The 15,254-nt window shown below is 43.8% G+C and overlaps 1 protein-coding gene across 1 annotated transcript in view; it reads left to right on the forward strand.

Moving 5' to 3' along the window:
* Positions 1-15,254, forward strand: part of LIMD1 (LIM domain containing 1) — a 49,790-nt gene that overhangs the window by 21,527 nt on the left and 13,009 nt on the right. Inside the window, exon 2 of the mRNA XM_080934776.1 lies at positions 1,570-1,671. Coding sequence (XP_080790902.1) covers positions 1,570-1,671 — 102 coding nt within the window. The remainder of the gene's footprint in view (positions 1-1,569; positions 1,672-15,254) is intronic.

The raw sequence follows: 15,254 nt of genomic DNA on the forward strand, positions 1-15,254 counted from the left end.
GAACCTTTCTATCTGTTTACCACGCCCATCCCTCACACCAAATATTTGTCCTACTAATGTGGTTTTGTATGGGATGTTCCTTACTTCATGTGCAACGGTTTGAACATGGGAGTTTTCTTCCTTGCTGTGTGTGTCAGTGCTTGTAGTCCAAAGAAACAAACGAGATCTGAGAGGAAGACAAGGTAACAGGCCTCAGATGAAGAAGAACTAGAGGACATTGCTGGGTGGGGTACAGAGACTGGGGAGGAAGGCTTGCTCCCCTGATAGTCCTGGGAGACTGGTGGTTGTGAAGTTCCTCTTGGAGATGCCATCTGATTTGCCCTAAGCCCATGAGCAAGGTTTGATTGCTATCTGACCTTCCTCCTTCCCCCAAGCCTTAATGAGATGAGTTAACCTCTTGGGTCTAGGCTGGCAGATGTATTGTGTAATGTAAGTGTGTATGTAATGTTTTCTCTTTGCCTGAGTGGTTGATGTGGAAACATTTTATAAAGAGTATAGTAGCTTAGATTTTCTTAGTAGTAATTGGTTTGTCAATTTAAGAAAGGAACTCTGGGTGGGTATAGTGGCACACACCTTTTATCCAAGTATGTATGAAGTAGAGGCAGGCCCATCTCTGTTAATTCAAGGCCTGGTCTACTTGGTGAGTTCCAGGACTCTGATAATGAGACCCTCTCTCCAGAAGAAAAAAAAGGAACTCTGAGGCAGAAGCAGGTGGATCTCTTTGAGTTCAAGGTCAGCCTGGTTACTTGTCGAATTCCAGGATAGTCAGGACTACATAGAGGGATTTTATCTCAGTCAGTAAACCAATCAAAATAGAAACTCTGAAGCAATGCAATAAGTTGATTACCTGCTGAGTTCTGGGAAAGCTCTGAATCACATACAAATAATTCACATAAAATTAAAATTTTACTCAACTATAATCCCAGTACTCAGGAGGCTGAGGTAGGAGGACTGTCATGAGTTTGAAGTCATTGTGGGTTATATAATGAGTTCCAGTCAAGGCTGTAAAACCCTGTCTCAATACGTTTAAACATATGCAAACACTTTTACAGTTTTGAGGTTAGATTTTTTTCCCTCCCTGAGCTATGTTGTCATGGTTTAATTAGGATTTGATTTTCTGAATGGTGGGAGTCTTTGAAAGCTCTGGGACAGTGTTTGTGTGTGTGTGTGTGTGTGTGTGTGTGTGTGTGTGTGTAGGTAGGTAGGTAGGTAGGTAGCTGGGTTTTGCACTTGTAAGAACTGAGCCCTGGGTTTGGAGAGATGGCTCAGTCGTTAAGAACACTGACAGCTCTTCCAGAGGTCCTGAGTTCAATTCCCAGCAACCACATGGTGGCTCACAACCATCTGTAACAAGATCTGATACCCTCTTCTGGTGTGTCTGAAGACAGCTACAGTGTACTTATATATAATAAATAAATAAATATTAAAAAAAAAAAAAGAAGAACTGAGCCCTGAGAAATTCCTGGATGTGGGGTTGTGGCAGGGGAGGGTATTCTTTGTTCATTGGCTTTTTCATGACTTTTTAAACATCCCAGTTTTCTCCTGACTTGGCGTCTTCTTGCCTTCTAGGAGCCTGTGTGAAGTGCAGCAAAGGGGTGTTTGGAGCTGGCCAGGCCTGTCAGGCCATGGGGGATCTCTACCATGATGCATGCTTCACCTGTGCAGCCTGCAGTAAGTGTACAGCAGTGGGGGTGGAAAGAGGAACACAGACCGAGGGGAGGTGAGACTGTAAGGACGGAACCCTGAGCTTCCTACACCCTAGCCAGTTGCTCCACCATGAAATCAATACTCCAAGTGGAGCATCCTTTAGCGTAAGGACTCTTAACCCCTGATACAAAGCTAATGAAGTGAGGTGGCTTATCTCTAAGTACTTTAGATAGTGATGGTAAGTTGAGTGGTTTCAGAGTAGTGTTTAGTAAGGAGAAGCTCAGTGGCCTGCCGGTCATCTCCCATACTTCAGGGCCACACGACTAGAGGACCATTGTTCGGTTTCTGTACCTCGTGTGAGCCAATGAGCTGACAGCAGCTGCTCCTTGTGGAGTCTGTCAGGCCTGATGTGTGCATGTCGGACTCAGTCATGGATTGATTCCGGCCTCTCTGAAGATGAAGTTCCTCTCCCCTCCTGCCTGCTTTGAAAGTCATCTCGTAGCCTGAGCCCTGGTGGCTCACAGATTTAATCTCAGCACTCAGCACTCGAGGTGGGTGGTGATGGGGTGGGTCTCAGCTCAGTTAGCCTGGTTTACAGAGTGAGTTCCAGGTCAGCCAGGGCTACACAGAGGAACCTGAGAGAGGGAGAGGGAGGAAGGGCGGCAAGGAGGAAAAGAGAAAGGAAGAAAGCCAGTCATCTTTTTACTGGGGTCATAGTGCCATACAGGAACAATTTTCTGTGTCTTAATTCACTTAATGAACCTTTCTCTAACAACTCATCATTTCCTCTGTAGCATTCTACTCCATGAGTTTGGTCATCGCTGCCAGGTGATTTGGCAGAGTGAGCCAACTCTGCCAAGGTGGAGAGTGGCAAAACATAAATGCATGTGAATGATGTGAACATCAGAGCACACACATTCTAGAGAGAAGTAAGGAACAGTGTATAGAACAACACAAGATGAAATACAATCGGTGGGGCTGGAGGAAGCCATCAGTTACTGTTTCAGAGGACCAGGGTTTGCTTCTCAGAACCTACAGAGAGGCTCAACTGTTTCTTATGTCCAGTTCCAGGGAATCTGATGCCTTCTTCTGGTCTCCACATGGACTAGACATGCACATGGTGCACAGATATACAGACAGGCAAAAGATCAATATATATAATATATTATATAAGATATATCTGTGTATATATATGTATATATAATATTTAAACACACATATATATTATATAAAATAAAAAAAAATTTTAAAATGTCATTGGTGGCAGGGAGATGTAGCCTTGGGGACTTCATTCAGATAAATCCAGGCCCTTGACTATACCACAAAAAAAAAAAAAAAAAAAAAAAAAAAAAAAAAAGAAAAAAAGAAAAAGAAAAAGAAAAAGAAAAAAAGAAAGAAAAATATTTAAGATGGATCAATGTGAAGTAAAGTTAACGAATTTATTAAGTAGAGATGACTGTTAGTACATTCGTCAAGTTTAAGCATAAGAGGGGGGACAGGGAGGGAGAGAGAGAAGACGTAGGGTAGAGAAGAAAAGGGAAGGAGGGAGAAGGAAGGAGGAAAAGTACAGCTTAGTTGGTAGAGTGCTTGCCTGCATGCATTCAAAGGCCTGGTTTCCATTCCCAGTACCACATGAATCAGACATTATGGTGGACACCTATAATCCCAGCACGCAGATCAAGAGTTCAGGGTCATCCTTAGCCACACAGTGAGTTCAAGGACAACCTGACCAACATGTTCAAAAGAAAAGTTATCTTTGGTCTTTAGCTTTTTCAACTGTTTTTTAAATTTTTATTTTCCTTTTGTTTTTGAGATAATAATGTAATTACATCATCCCCCCCCCCCTTTTTTTCCCTTCTGCCAAACACTTCCATATACCCCTCCTTGCTTCCTTTTAAGTCACTGGCTTCCTTTCTTCATCAAATGCTGTTTCACATGTGTGTGAGTATGTATTCCTAAACACAGCCTGCTGTAGCCTGTCTGATGCTACTTGTATGTTTGTTTTCAGGACTGACCATTTGCTATTGGGTAACCAGTTGATGTGCTCTTCCCTGGGAAGACTTAACAACTATGTCTTAATGGTTGCTCTGTTTACTGAGGAACAAGTAGATACTTATTTTTTTCAGTCTTTGAAAAAATTTCAGGCAGTTATTGTTTGAACTAGGAAAGCTGTTAGCAGGCAGCAGCCTACTGATGAATATGGGGCCTACTGTACCAAAATGTCATGGACCAGTGGCTGGTAAACAGCTGCACCGAATACTCACAGTGGAGTCTGGGAAACCACGGTCAGGCACCAGCATATTTGTGTTTTGGTGTTTTGGTGTTTTAAGGGGGCTGCTTCCTGGTTCATACATGGCCTTCCTGTAGCCCTCACAGAAGGGGGGTGAACGCTCTCAGAAGGAAACTTCTTCCAGTCACCCCATAGCTCTGGCCTCCTTCACAAGGCTCCATCTCCCAACACCTGCCCCCAGCGAACACTTTGGACTCTGGCATCTCAGCATGAGAGTTTTAGAGAAATGCAGACATTTAGTCCTGTGTAGACGTGTCAGCCATTTTTACCTGCAGTTGCTTGAATAACATCTATTCCTTCATGCACTGTTTAGACTGCCTCATGTGGCGGCTCACAGACACCTGTGGACTAAGGTGGTACCTAGGCTCTTTTAAGTTTGGAATATAACTTACATTGTGTTCTGGCTTGAGTGTCTTTCCCTCTAAGGCTCATGTTGATATGCGATGGCCTAAACCATAGTTTCTGGTATTTGGAGGTGGGAGAACTTGGATGGTGATTAGGGTTAATTGGGGTTATCAGGATGGAGCTCCCCAATTGCTCTATAGTAAGAGAACAGATCTCTATCATTCTGAGATGCCTTGTGCTACCTTTGGCCTCTGCAAAGTCCCCTTTAGCAAGCAGACCCTCATCAGAGATGGCCTTTCCACCCAGGACATTTAGAATTGTGAACTGAATAAACTTTTTCCTTATAAATTATTTGGGCTGTGCTATTCAGTTATAGCATAGAAAACAGACTGAAAACTGAAGATAATACGTGAGAAGTGCACCTTGCTGAGTTTTTGTCCTAACATTAAAGGAGTTGGAGGACCACAGTGCCAGTTGGAGGACACTGAGAGGCAACTTTGCACTGTGATCAAGGAGCCTCAGCATGTACAGTCTGTTCTGAGCACTGGTCAGGAGGCCTCATCTCTGTAGAAATGAGAGGCTGGCAGCAGGCTCTCTCTCACCTGCTTTGTGTTTAGGAAGCTACATAAGAGGTATCTCAGCAAAATCAAAACAGACCTTCGACTTTTAGGTGTGGGAGTTATGACAGGTTCTCCTGCACAGGTTTGCACACCCACCCCTTGATGACTAGCTCTGTTTAGTTCATTTTTAGCTAGTGAGAACCACAAGATCACCACAAAGAACAATTTAAAGACAGAAGAAGCCCGTTGCTTTAGCTCTGTTGTACATCTGTCTTCATTTTAGGGTTTCCCTCCATTTTTATCCAAATCTGTACACATTTTAGAGTCAGGACCAGAATACATTCATGGTGCTTTGTCCTTTACTTAGCAGCAGTAATGCCCCAGTGTTCACATGGTAACCCACTCAGTCACTGCGTGGTCAGGCTTAGGAGTTATTCAGTGTCTTTGTTCACTTGCTTTTTTCCCTTCACTGAGCTGTTTCCTTGGCATTCCTTCCCAGAAATATGCTTTCAGGGAGTGGAAGTGTGAACATCTGTGTGGGTTGTTCAAGTTCTCTTGTTTCGTGATGAACTCCTCAGCTCTTGAGTGTTTGGTTGCCATGGAGACATGTTCTGTGGTCTTCCTTGTCCATGCTCATGCCCTACCCACCTGTGGTGGCTGTGGCCCCAACAGGATACTCTTAGAAAGCTGTTGGTTCGTCGTAAAGGAGAAAGCAGGAGTGGCCTAGGCAACGCTGGCTCACACTGTCAAGAAACTTGGCTGAGCATTCATCTCTGGTGTTGGGGTTGGAACGAGAAGAAAGGAGTGTGCTGACTTGTGGCGATTGTGTGGAGTTCCCTTTGACACTTTCTGGAGTAGGCTAAAAGGGAGAAAGTAGGTAAGGCCTTATATAATCACCCCAGACAGTTTGGATCCAAAAAGGTAAAATTTTTGTTGTTGTTGGGGTTTATGTGAGAACAGATGGAGAGGCCAGGAGAGAACTGTAGGTGTTGCTTATTAGTCTCCTTGTAATATGTATTTTGTGTGGGCACATGCTACAATGTAGCTACTTGTAGAGTAACTTGTTGGGTTGTTCTTTTTTACCTTGTGGCTTCTGGAGATCCAACTCAGGCCATCAGACTTGGTGGCCAGCATTGTTTACCCACTAAGACATTTTGATGACCCATCTGCCTTGTCTTTTGAGACAAGATTTCTTATTAGCCTAGGGATCACCAATTAGTCTAGGCTAGCAGGCCAGTGAAGCCATGTTGTTTTTCTTTACCAAGTTTTAATCTGCCTCTGGGATCCAAGACCCTTTTCCTGAACTTTGTAGTTGACCTTGCCAACTCAGCTTTGGAAACACATATTCTGAGTTATTGGATTTGTGGCAAGCTGGCTTTCTCAACAGAGGCATTGTAATATTACTAGGTAATTCCGAGGTGTCACTTCCAGCTTACCATGGTTATGATGCTCCGAGTGCCTCACTATGTCCTTGGCATAGTCCAGGGAGTTCTGTTGTTGCCCTCACTTTACAAGCTTGTTGAGTGTATCATCCCAAACAGCTTGATTAGCTCTCGATCAGAATCTTGTGATCTCCTCAGCCCTTCCTCCTCACCCCTGATCTCAATTTCCTTTGCAGAGAGAGTATACAAACCACAGGAGGGAGCTGGCACTGGGTGACCATCGTGCCTTGACGTTTTTGGCCAAGTTGCTGACTTGAGCAGGGTCTTGTGACAACAGGCTGGGTGTGGAAAGTAGACTAGACTAGTGAGTCCCACTAGTCCCAGCGTTCCTAACTGTGTTCAGACCTAAGTGTGATCTGAGAACACTGAAGGTCAAGAATGTAAGATGGGAAGAGGAGGCCGTAAGTGAGAGTGGGCCAGAAAGAACCCAAATGAGGCTGCAGCTGGGCAGGGTGTGAAGGTCAGGAGACCCAGGATGGGTGGAACCTGCTGTGTTTTCAGAGTCTCTATGCTTGTCTCAAGGGTACACTAGGTTAGATGACCAGGCATGGTTTCTCAGGCTGGACTTGGCTGGCCCAGGGAGCATGAAGTCCTCAACTGTGAGAGATCATCAGATTCTTCGTGCTTGTTACATGATTAGTTTTGGAAAATATATCCAGCTGTCACCTCCACTTGCTGCCGAATATCTATTCTAAGCACCTCATGTTGCACAGTTGAATGGAAATTGTCATCTTTTCCTTGTCAACTCAGACCAACAATGGCACCTTGGCTGTCCCTGTATATTACCTGCTTCTTTGGCTTTAAGGAGAGTCTCTCATGTCTCAGATGTCACATCAGGTGTTGGAGTTCTACTCTTGGGTGTCCTTGGCTCTCTCAGTCGTCTAAGTGTCCTTCCCTGCTCTGTCTCTGAGTTGTCTTCTTAAATATTTGTTCTCTCTCTCTGGTTCTCTTCCTTCCCTGCTTCTCCCGGTCTCTTCTCTAACATCTCGGCACCCGTGTCTGTCTTGTCACCACTGTTGTAATGTGTGTCACCATGAAGCCCTTGTCCCATCTTCTCAGGCCTTTCTGTCACCTCCCAACCATTTAAATGAGGGGATGTGGGGTCTTGCTGTAAGTAGGGAATTAGAAAGTACTCAAGTCATATTGTAAACCAGAGGGAAAAAATCTTACCATGTGTGTGGCAGACAGCAGTAGGGCTGAGATTGGGTGTGGCCCTGAGACTCAGCATCCAGGAACAAGGAGTGCTTTCAGGGCTCTGAACAGCCTGGGAGTCTGGCAAATATAATTCCCGGGCAGAGGCCATAGGTCCTTCCCAATGGCCAGAGCAGAGCCATTCCACATTAATAATATTCCCTGTAGTGGCCATTGCCCAGCCTCATGCCACATGGGCAGTGAGAGGAAAGACATGGAGCATATAGAAAACAAGGCGAGTAGTGGTGGATATAATTATTTTCCTCAGGTAGGTTTCACGTAAGGAAACTGGAGATCACTAAAGGGCCTTGGTAACTTATGCCAGTAGCCTAACAGGAGCTGGCATGGTGCTGTCTGCCAGGATCCTTAGTTTCATCTTTTTCTATCTATCTATCTATCTATCTATCTATCTATCTATCTATCTATCTATCTATCTATCTATCTGTCTGTGTGTCTGTCTGTCTATCTATCCATCTATCATTTATCTATCATCTATCCATCCATCAACTATCTATCTATCTATCTATCTATCTATCTATCTATCTATCTATCTATCTATCTATCTATCTAGAGATAAGAACAAAGAGAGATAACTCCAGGCAAGGCCTGAATGCTTCTACTTTCTACGTTTCTGCCTGGACATTTACCAGGGCCAGGTAGGTGAGCCTGTGAAGTGCAAGTAAGATCTTCTCGTTTGAACTTAATTGACATGGTTGATTTGCCAGGCCTCATGCCTGACACCTGTTGTCCCACAACCCAGAAGGCTGAGGCAGGAAGACAGAGTTATGGCTAGAAGAGCTAGATTAACATGCTATATCTAATAATAACAGTGGGGGGGGTATTTTTCCGTGTCTTACTTTGTTGTTAGCAGTATGCTTTAAGAGTTGACCTGTTCTGAACAGAGCTGTTTGAAGAAGTAGATCAGACCGATTTTGTGGTGATGTAACACTCAACACCCTAGTCACAGGTGACGTCAATTCCTTGGAATGTATTCGTTCAAGACTGAGAACTGAGCTAACTAACTTACTTACATCTTTAAAGGCGGGATCACTCCTCGCCCACACACTGGGCTTGAATAGAATTTGTTATGTAAAGCTGTCCTCAAAGTTGTAGCAGTTCTTCTGTCTCAGCCTCTTGATGTAGATGTGGTCCACCACAGTTGTCTTGGAACTAAGTTCTAAAGATTTATTCTTTATTAGTTTATTTTGTGTGCGTCTGAGAGAGAGAGAGAGAGAAAGCAAGAGGGGATGTGCATATACTTTTGTCTGTGCATGTGTGGAGGCCAGAGAGGGAATCAGATCCCTTGGGGCTGTGGTTAACAGGCCATTGTGAACTGCCTGGCTTGTTATGTGGGTTCTGGGATCTGAACTCTGGTCCTCATGATTGTACAGCAAGTGACTTTAACCACTAAGCCATCTCTTCAGCCTAGAACTGAACTTTTAGTGTTACTTTATTTTAATTACATTTATATGTAAACACTCCTGTACGTCTGTTAGCCACTGTTGACAACACAGACAAACTGACCTGGGTGGCCACTGGCTTCTGCTTCCTTTGATGAGGAACTGACTCATCTCTTTGCAGGGAAACCTTTGCATCTTTTACCCACCAAGGAAGCATCTGCAGTGAAGATTCAGCCAGTGGCTGACTACTTTTTTAGACTTTGTTATACGATTCCTGTTTCTAGAAGAGAGAGTGCTGTCACTGGAAGCCTCATTTTACTCGTCAGATTAAGTGACTGGTTTCTGCATGGCACCCTCTTACTGTCCCTGTCACTCATCCACACTGATTTCACCTATTGGGTCCTTACTGGGAGCCCAATCCTCCCACCCCCAGCACTGAGGAAAATGTCCCTGGCAACAGCTGCTTGAACAAGTGGATTAGGAATCATTTTGTGTGACAGTATAGATGTCCTACAACCATGGTCACAGTGGCCATCAATTACTTGGAATACACTTTGAACCATTAAAGTTGCTTTAGTTAAGTTCATGTGTAGATAGCCACACATGGCAGTTCATCCCCCATGTTCCATACTCTGAGAATCCTTACAGAGCAGAAACGGAGAGATTGTGTCTTGTTAAGAGACTATTGACTTTGCCCTAGGAAGACCTAGTTTGGTTCTCAACTCTATTATTTTCAACGCCAGCCTTTAAGTTTGACTTCTTTAGTATTTATTTAAACCGCCAGCAAAGGAAGACTCAGTGAGAATAAAGTAAGTTAGGCTTGAATGCCTAAAGTGGAAGGTTGCATCATTACAAGGTTGATGAAATAATCTATGCTACTTCCTAACACCCATGCCAGTTTGGGTCTGTCATTGGGATGTATTACCTCAGTCTGTCTTGCTCTTGCCTGGATTTAGCACCACCTAGTGGTAACTCTGTGCTTTGGTCATGAGCATCTATGGTCCTGGATCTCTAGGTGAGTAGGTGTTTTATTTTTCTCCCTGCTCAGGAGTGACTGGGCCTGGATCTAGCATACTCTGCTTCCATGCTCTCCAGACTAGCTGCTTGGTGTCTCCTGGCTTCTCCCTTTGAGCCTCCTCTCTCTCTAAACAGGTACTAGTTTTAGCTTGCCTACAGATCTGAGTTAGAGACAGTTTTGCTCTATCCAAATATGTGCTATTAGAGAATTCTGATTACATTTACCTATGAAAAAATGTAACAAAGGACCAAGTGTGTAAAGGTTTCTGTAGTGAAAGCTTCATATGCGTTCACTGAGGGAGAATATAGGTTTGTGTCCTACAAAAATTAGGACTTTGGGGTGATCTAAAGAAGCAGCTAGGTAGGTGCCTTCAGAATCAGATGAAGCTGTCCACTTGCTACCTGGATGAGCGTACAGTTCCTCATTTATGATACTTTTAGTGGGATTATATCTCAGCAGTAGAGAACTTTCCTGTCATACAAAGCTCTGGGTTCCATACCATTACCGGGGGAATGTATGTGTCTATGGGAAGAAAGGAAAACCCCAGAGTTGAGTGTTCTTGAGATATAGTTTCCTGTTAATCCCAGGAGTGGTCAATTGTGGTATTTCTGCCCTGTTCAGTGAAAGCGATAGTCACATACCCTGTTTCTGTCCTGTTTAGTGACAGTGATAGTCACATACCCTGTTTCTGTCCTCTTCAGTGACAGTGATAGTCACATGCCCTGTTTCTGTCCCGTGCAGTGACAGTGATAGTCACATGTCCTGTTTCTGTCCTGTGCAGTGACAGTGATAGTCACCCTGTTTCTGCCCTGTGCAGTGACAGTGATAGTCACATACCCTGTTTCTGTCCTCTTCAGTGACAGTGATAGTCACATGTCCTGTTTCTGTCCTGTTTAGTGACAGTGATAGTCACATGTCCTGTTTCTGTCCTGTGCAGTGACAGTGATAGTCACATGCCCTGTTTCTGCCCTGTGCAGTGACAGCGATAGTCACATGTCCTGTTTCTCTCTAGTGAGTCATTTCCTCAATCTCAAATCTGGAGTAGGAGATGACTTTCAGGACAAATGACTGTTAACTTCCCTGAAAGGCAGGTGAGAAGACAGACTCAGCAGTGGATACATGCAACAAGGCTGAACATTCTTTCTTAAAACAACACAAAGCCCAGGCTAAAGCAGGTATGTGAGAGGTCATGAGTACTCAGTGCCTGCTCTTCCTGAGATCCTGAGCTCAGTCTTAGCACCCATGTTCGGCAGCTCACAAGTGCCTGCACCTTCAGCTCTAGGGGATCTACGTAACACACACACACACACACACACACACACACACACACAAATTAAAAAAATAAAAACAAATCTTTAAACATTAGAAAGACTATACCAAGGTCCCAGGACGTGAAGGACATTGGCAGGTGGTGTTCTTTCTCAGACAATTTGAAGGTTGTATACAGCTTCTAACCTGAAGTGAGGACCAAAGCTCAAGTTCTTTGGTGCAGACCTATTTCAACCCTCTTGGGTCTCTGGGGGTTGCTTAATGTTTAAACTGAGCATGGAGAAAAGCCAGACATGAACTCTGAGCTCCTCCCTGACTCCCCCTGTCTGGACACAAGACTTCTCAGCTCAGGGCTGGCAGTAGCTTGTGATTTTAAAGAGATCAGTACTAAATATTCAAGGCCATCCAAGGCTACATAGTGAGTTTAGGACCAACCTGGGCTACAGGACAAGATCTGGTCTTTACAAAGGAATCACAGAATTGCCTGTGTGTTGTCAAGCATTTGCTGAAGTGTAGGAAAGAAGAAACAGCAAACTAACCTGCGTTCTATAGGTGCTGTGCATGTCCACTCGTGGGCACCCTCACCAAAGACTGTCTTCTTTACATGGCTGAGACATTTAAATCTTACTTCTTTTTTTCCTTTTCACATTATATTATGTTTTTAAAACCTAATAACATAGGTTCTTGAAAGTTAAATATTTTTCTGTTATATGTAACTTTAAAAAGCAAAAAAGCATGTACAAAGTGAAAAATGAAGTTTCTAACACCATTCATCAAGTATATTAGAAGTGCAGAAAATAGAAAATAGTTTTTGCCTGTTACGGTTCTACCACTGCTGGTCACTGTCCGCCCCCACTATGTATCAGGGGGTATGTGATACTTACCAACATGGACCTGTACCAGAAATACACATGTCCATCTTGCTTTGTTCACTCACGAATGTGTTCTGACTCTCTTTTTACAGCATCAGCATTTTCTGGTACCATTAAAACATTATTTATGTGGTATTTTTAAAAGCTGTATAACAGTTCATCAGTTAGATGTACTCTGTTTTATGTAATCGCTTCTTTGAGTAAATATTGATTTTTTTTTTTTTATTCTGTCCCAAAGCCAAGTCAGCCTCATGGAGTCAAGATAAACATCTTAAATAAGTTTCCTTTCCAGGAAGAGTTTGTGACTTTACACTCAGGCCTAGTTTAGGAAACGGTGCAGTGACAGGGATAATGAACACTTCATAGAAGTTGGTGATGTTACACAACCTCCATTTGTCTTTGTTTGCATGCTAGGAGATTTAATACTTTCGAATAGTCATGGTCTTTGTAGGTTTTAGAATAGAGCTATTCTAAAATAGGGAAACTATTAAGATTTTTTAAAAAATGTATGTGGGTGTTTGGCCAAATGCTTTATGTGTACCACCTTCATGCACAGTGCACATGGAGGGCAGAAGAGGGTGTTAGATCCCCCGAACTGGAGTTACTGCTCACTGGGAGCTGTCATATGAGTCCTGGGATGGAATCTAGGTCCTCTCTAAGAGCATCACGTTCTCTTAACTGCTGAGTATAAATAGGATCTCTTATGAGCATCACTTTCAATAAAAAGGCTATGAGCTGAGGCAGGATTAGAAGGTGAAACATCTGGCAGAGAGACAGAGAGAGAGACACACAGAGAGACACATACATAGATGGTGGATATTCTGGGAAAGAATCACACTGAACTCTGGGGGAGACGGTTACATGACCCTGAGAAGAGGTAACCTGCCATGTAGCACTCATAGAATAGAGTAAATGGGACCAATAAGTTATGTGCTAGTTGAGGAATAAGCCCTAGGTTATTATATAGGTCATAATAATTCAGTCGCAGAGCCCTTATTTCTGGAAACTAAGTGGCTGGATGGACACCCCACAGTTACAGCAGAGTCATCTCCCCAGCTTCTCCTCGCTAAACCAAGCATTGGTCTCTGGCTCAGGTTCTTTGTCACTTCCTAGACCAGACTCCTGGAAACAGAGCTGGTGTTTCTTACAGATGGAATGAAGTTTCCTGGTAGCACCCTTGCTCCCCTAGTGTTCTGCCTAAAGAACTACAGCTTCTATGATCTTTGGTTCCATCTCTAACTGGTTCGTCCGGTGGGAAGTCTGAAGACAAGTCAGGGAAATATGGGTGCTCCATAGATGAGATTGGATCAGGACTCAGTGGTCAGTGTGTGACTTGATAGAAGGACAAATGTCAAACTCTGGACACCTTCAATTAATGTTTAGTTAATGATGTGGGTAGATAGACCTAGTCCTTTAACTTTGGTTAGCGTCTTAGTTGGGGTTTGTATTCCTGCACAAACATTATGACCAGGAAACAAGTTGGGGAGGAAAGGGTTTATTCAGCTTACACTTCCACATTGCTGTTCATCACCAAAGGAAGTCAGGGCTGGAACCCAAGCAAGTCAGGAAGCAGGAGCTGATGCAGAGGCCATGGAGGGATGTTACTTACTGGCTTGCTCCCCCTGGCTTGCTCATCCTGCCTTCTTATGGAACCCGGGTCTACCAGCCCAGTGATGGCTTCACCCACAATGGGCTGGGCCCTCCCCCCTGATCACTAAGTTGAGAAAATGCCTTACAGCTAGATCTCATGGAGGCATTTCCTCAACTGAGGCTCCTTTCTCTGTGATAACTCCAGCTTGTGTCAAGATGACACAAGACCAGCCAGTACAGTCAGTGAATACCATTGACTATTAATCTTCTTTGGTTTCCCAGTTATTCTATCTCCAGGGCATTGAAGATGTTTCTGTTTTATCTGTAGATCATGCTGTGTTTTGCGCATAGATTTTAGTACCTGTGGCTCCTGACAGATGGCTCCTAGAGTGGTTACTTCTTTGAATACTCCTCCAGTGGTCACCTGATCTAGTAAAATTTCTTTTGTTCCTAGGTATGTAGGCTCGCACTTTTAATCCCAGCACTCAGGAAGCAGAGGCTAAACAATCTCTGTGAATTGGAGACCAACTTTGTCTACAAACTAAGTTTCAGGCTAGCCAGGGCTACATGGTATTTTCTTGGGGAAAAAAACTTTTTTGTTGTTGTGACTTAGTTTTTTAAAGGTTTTGCTGGGTAGCTCAGGCTAAATTTGAACTCCTGATCCTTCTGCCTCAGCCTTAATCATCACAAGAACCAGGCAGATGTCTCTCCTCTCTGCTGTTATGTCTATTTTCCAGACAATAATCCCACTATATAATTTGCCATGTTTCATCTGGGCTGCTCTTAACTCCAATTAGCCAACCTACATGGCCATTATGTTTAAGATTCTTACCCCATGGTGTCATCTCCTTTTTCTCCACCTTCTTTTCTTTCCTCAAAGTCTCCTACCCCAAGCCTAGGAACCCAAGACCCAGCCCAGCTATTGACTATAGGCATCTTCATTCACCAGTCAGGGATAGCTTGGAGGGCAAGGTCCAATATCACTTGGTAACCAGGACTTGGGGGTGGGGTGGGCAGTATTTAGAATTACAATTCAAGCAAAAAAAAAAAAAAAAAAAAAATCCCAAACCCCAATATCCTAAGTGCTGGAATCACACGTGTGCTTCACCATACCCAACCAGATTTACTAATTTGCCAATTTATGAAATGAAGATAGAATTTTATTGTGGTTCTAATTTACATTCCCTTGATTTCAGGCAGAATTGACATCTTTTACATGATAGATATTAGGTTGCTGTTAGTAACAAGATTATTGTGAAGATGGTCTTCTGCTTCTTCTCCTTGGAACTCACAGTTGTCCTCCTTCCGGCCTTTTGTGTGCTGGGATGGCAGGCCTGTGTCACCATGCTTAGTCACATCGGTGATTTTTGCTGTCAAGTTAGGTCCTTGACCCCAGGGTCTTGACTTCTTCTAATGCCAAGAATTGATTAGGCTTTTGGGGCATCCAGGGGACTGTGGGTTGTCTGCAGTTGGACACCAGAAGTACATGGAGCCCCTCAGCACTGTAGAGCCTCATTCACATGCCCAGTAGAGGTGCTGTTTGAACTTGCCCATGCATATGTCCTGGCTCTTCACACATTGTGACAAGAGACATTGAGTGAGGATGCTTTTCCTTCTCTCTCTCTCTCTC

The sequence above is a fragment of the Micromys minutus genome (genome assembly GCF_963924665.1).
Source record: "Micromys minutus genome assembly, chromosome: 21".
NCBI classification, from domain to species: Eukaryota; Metazoa; Chordata; class Mammalia; order Rodentia; family Muridae; genus Micromys; species Micromys minutus.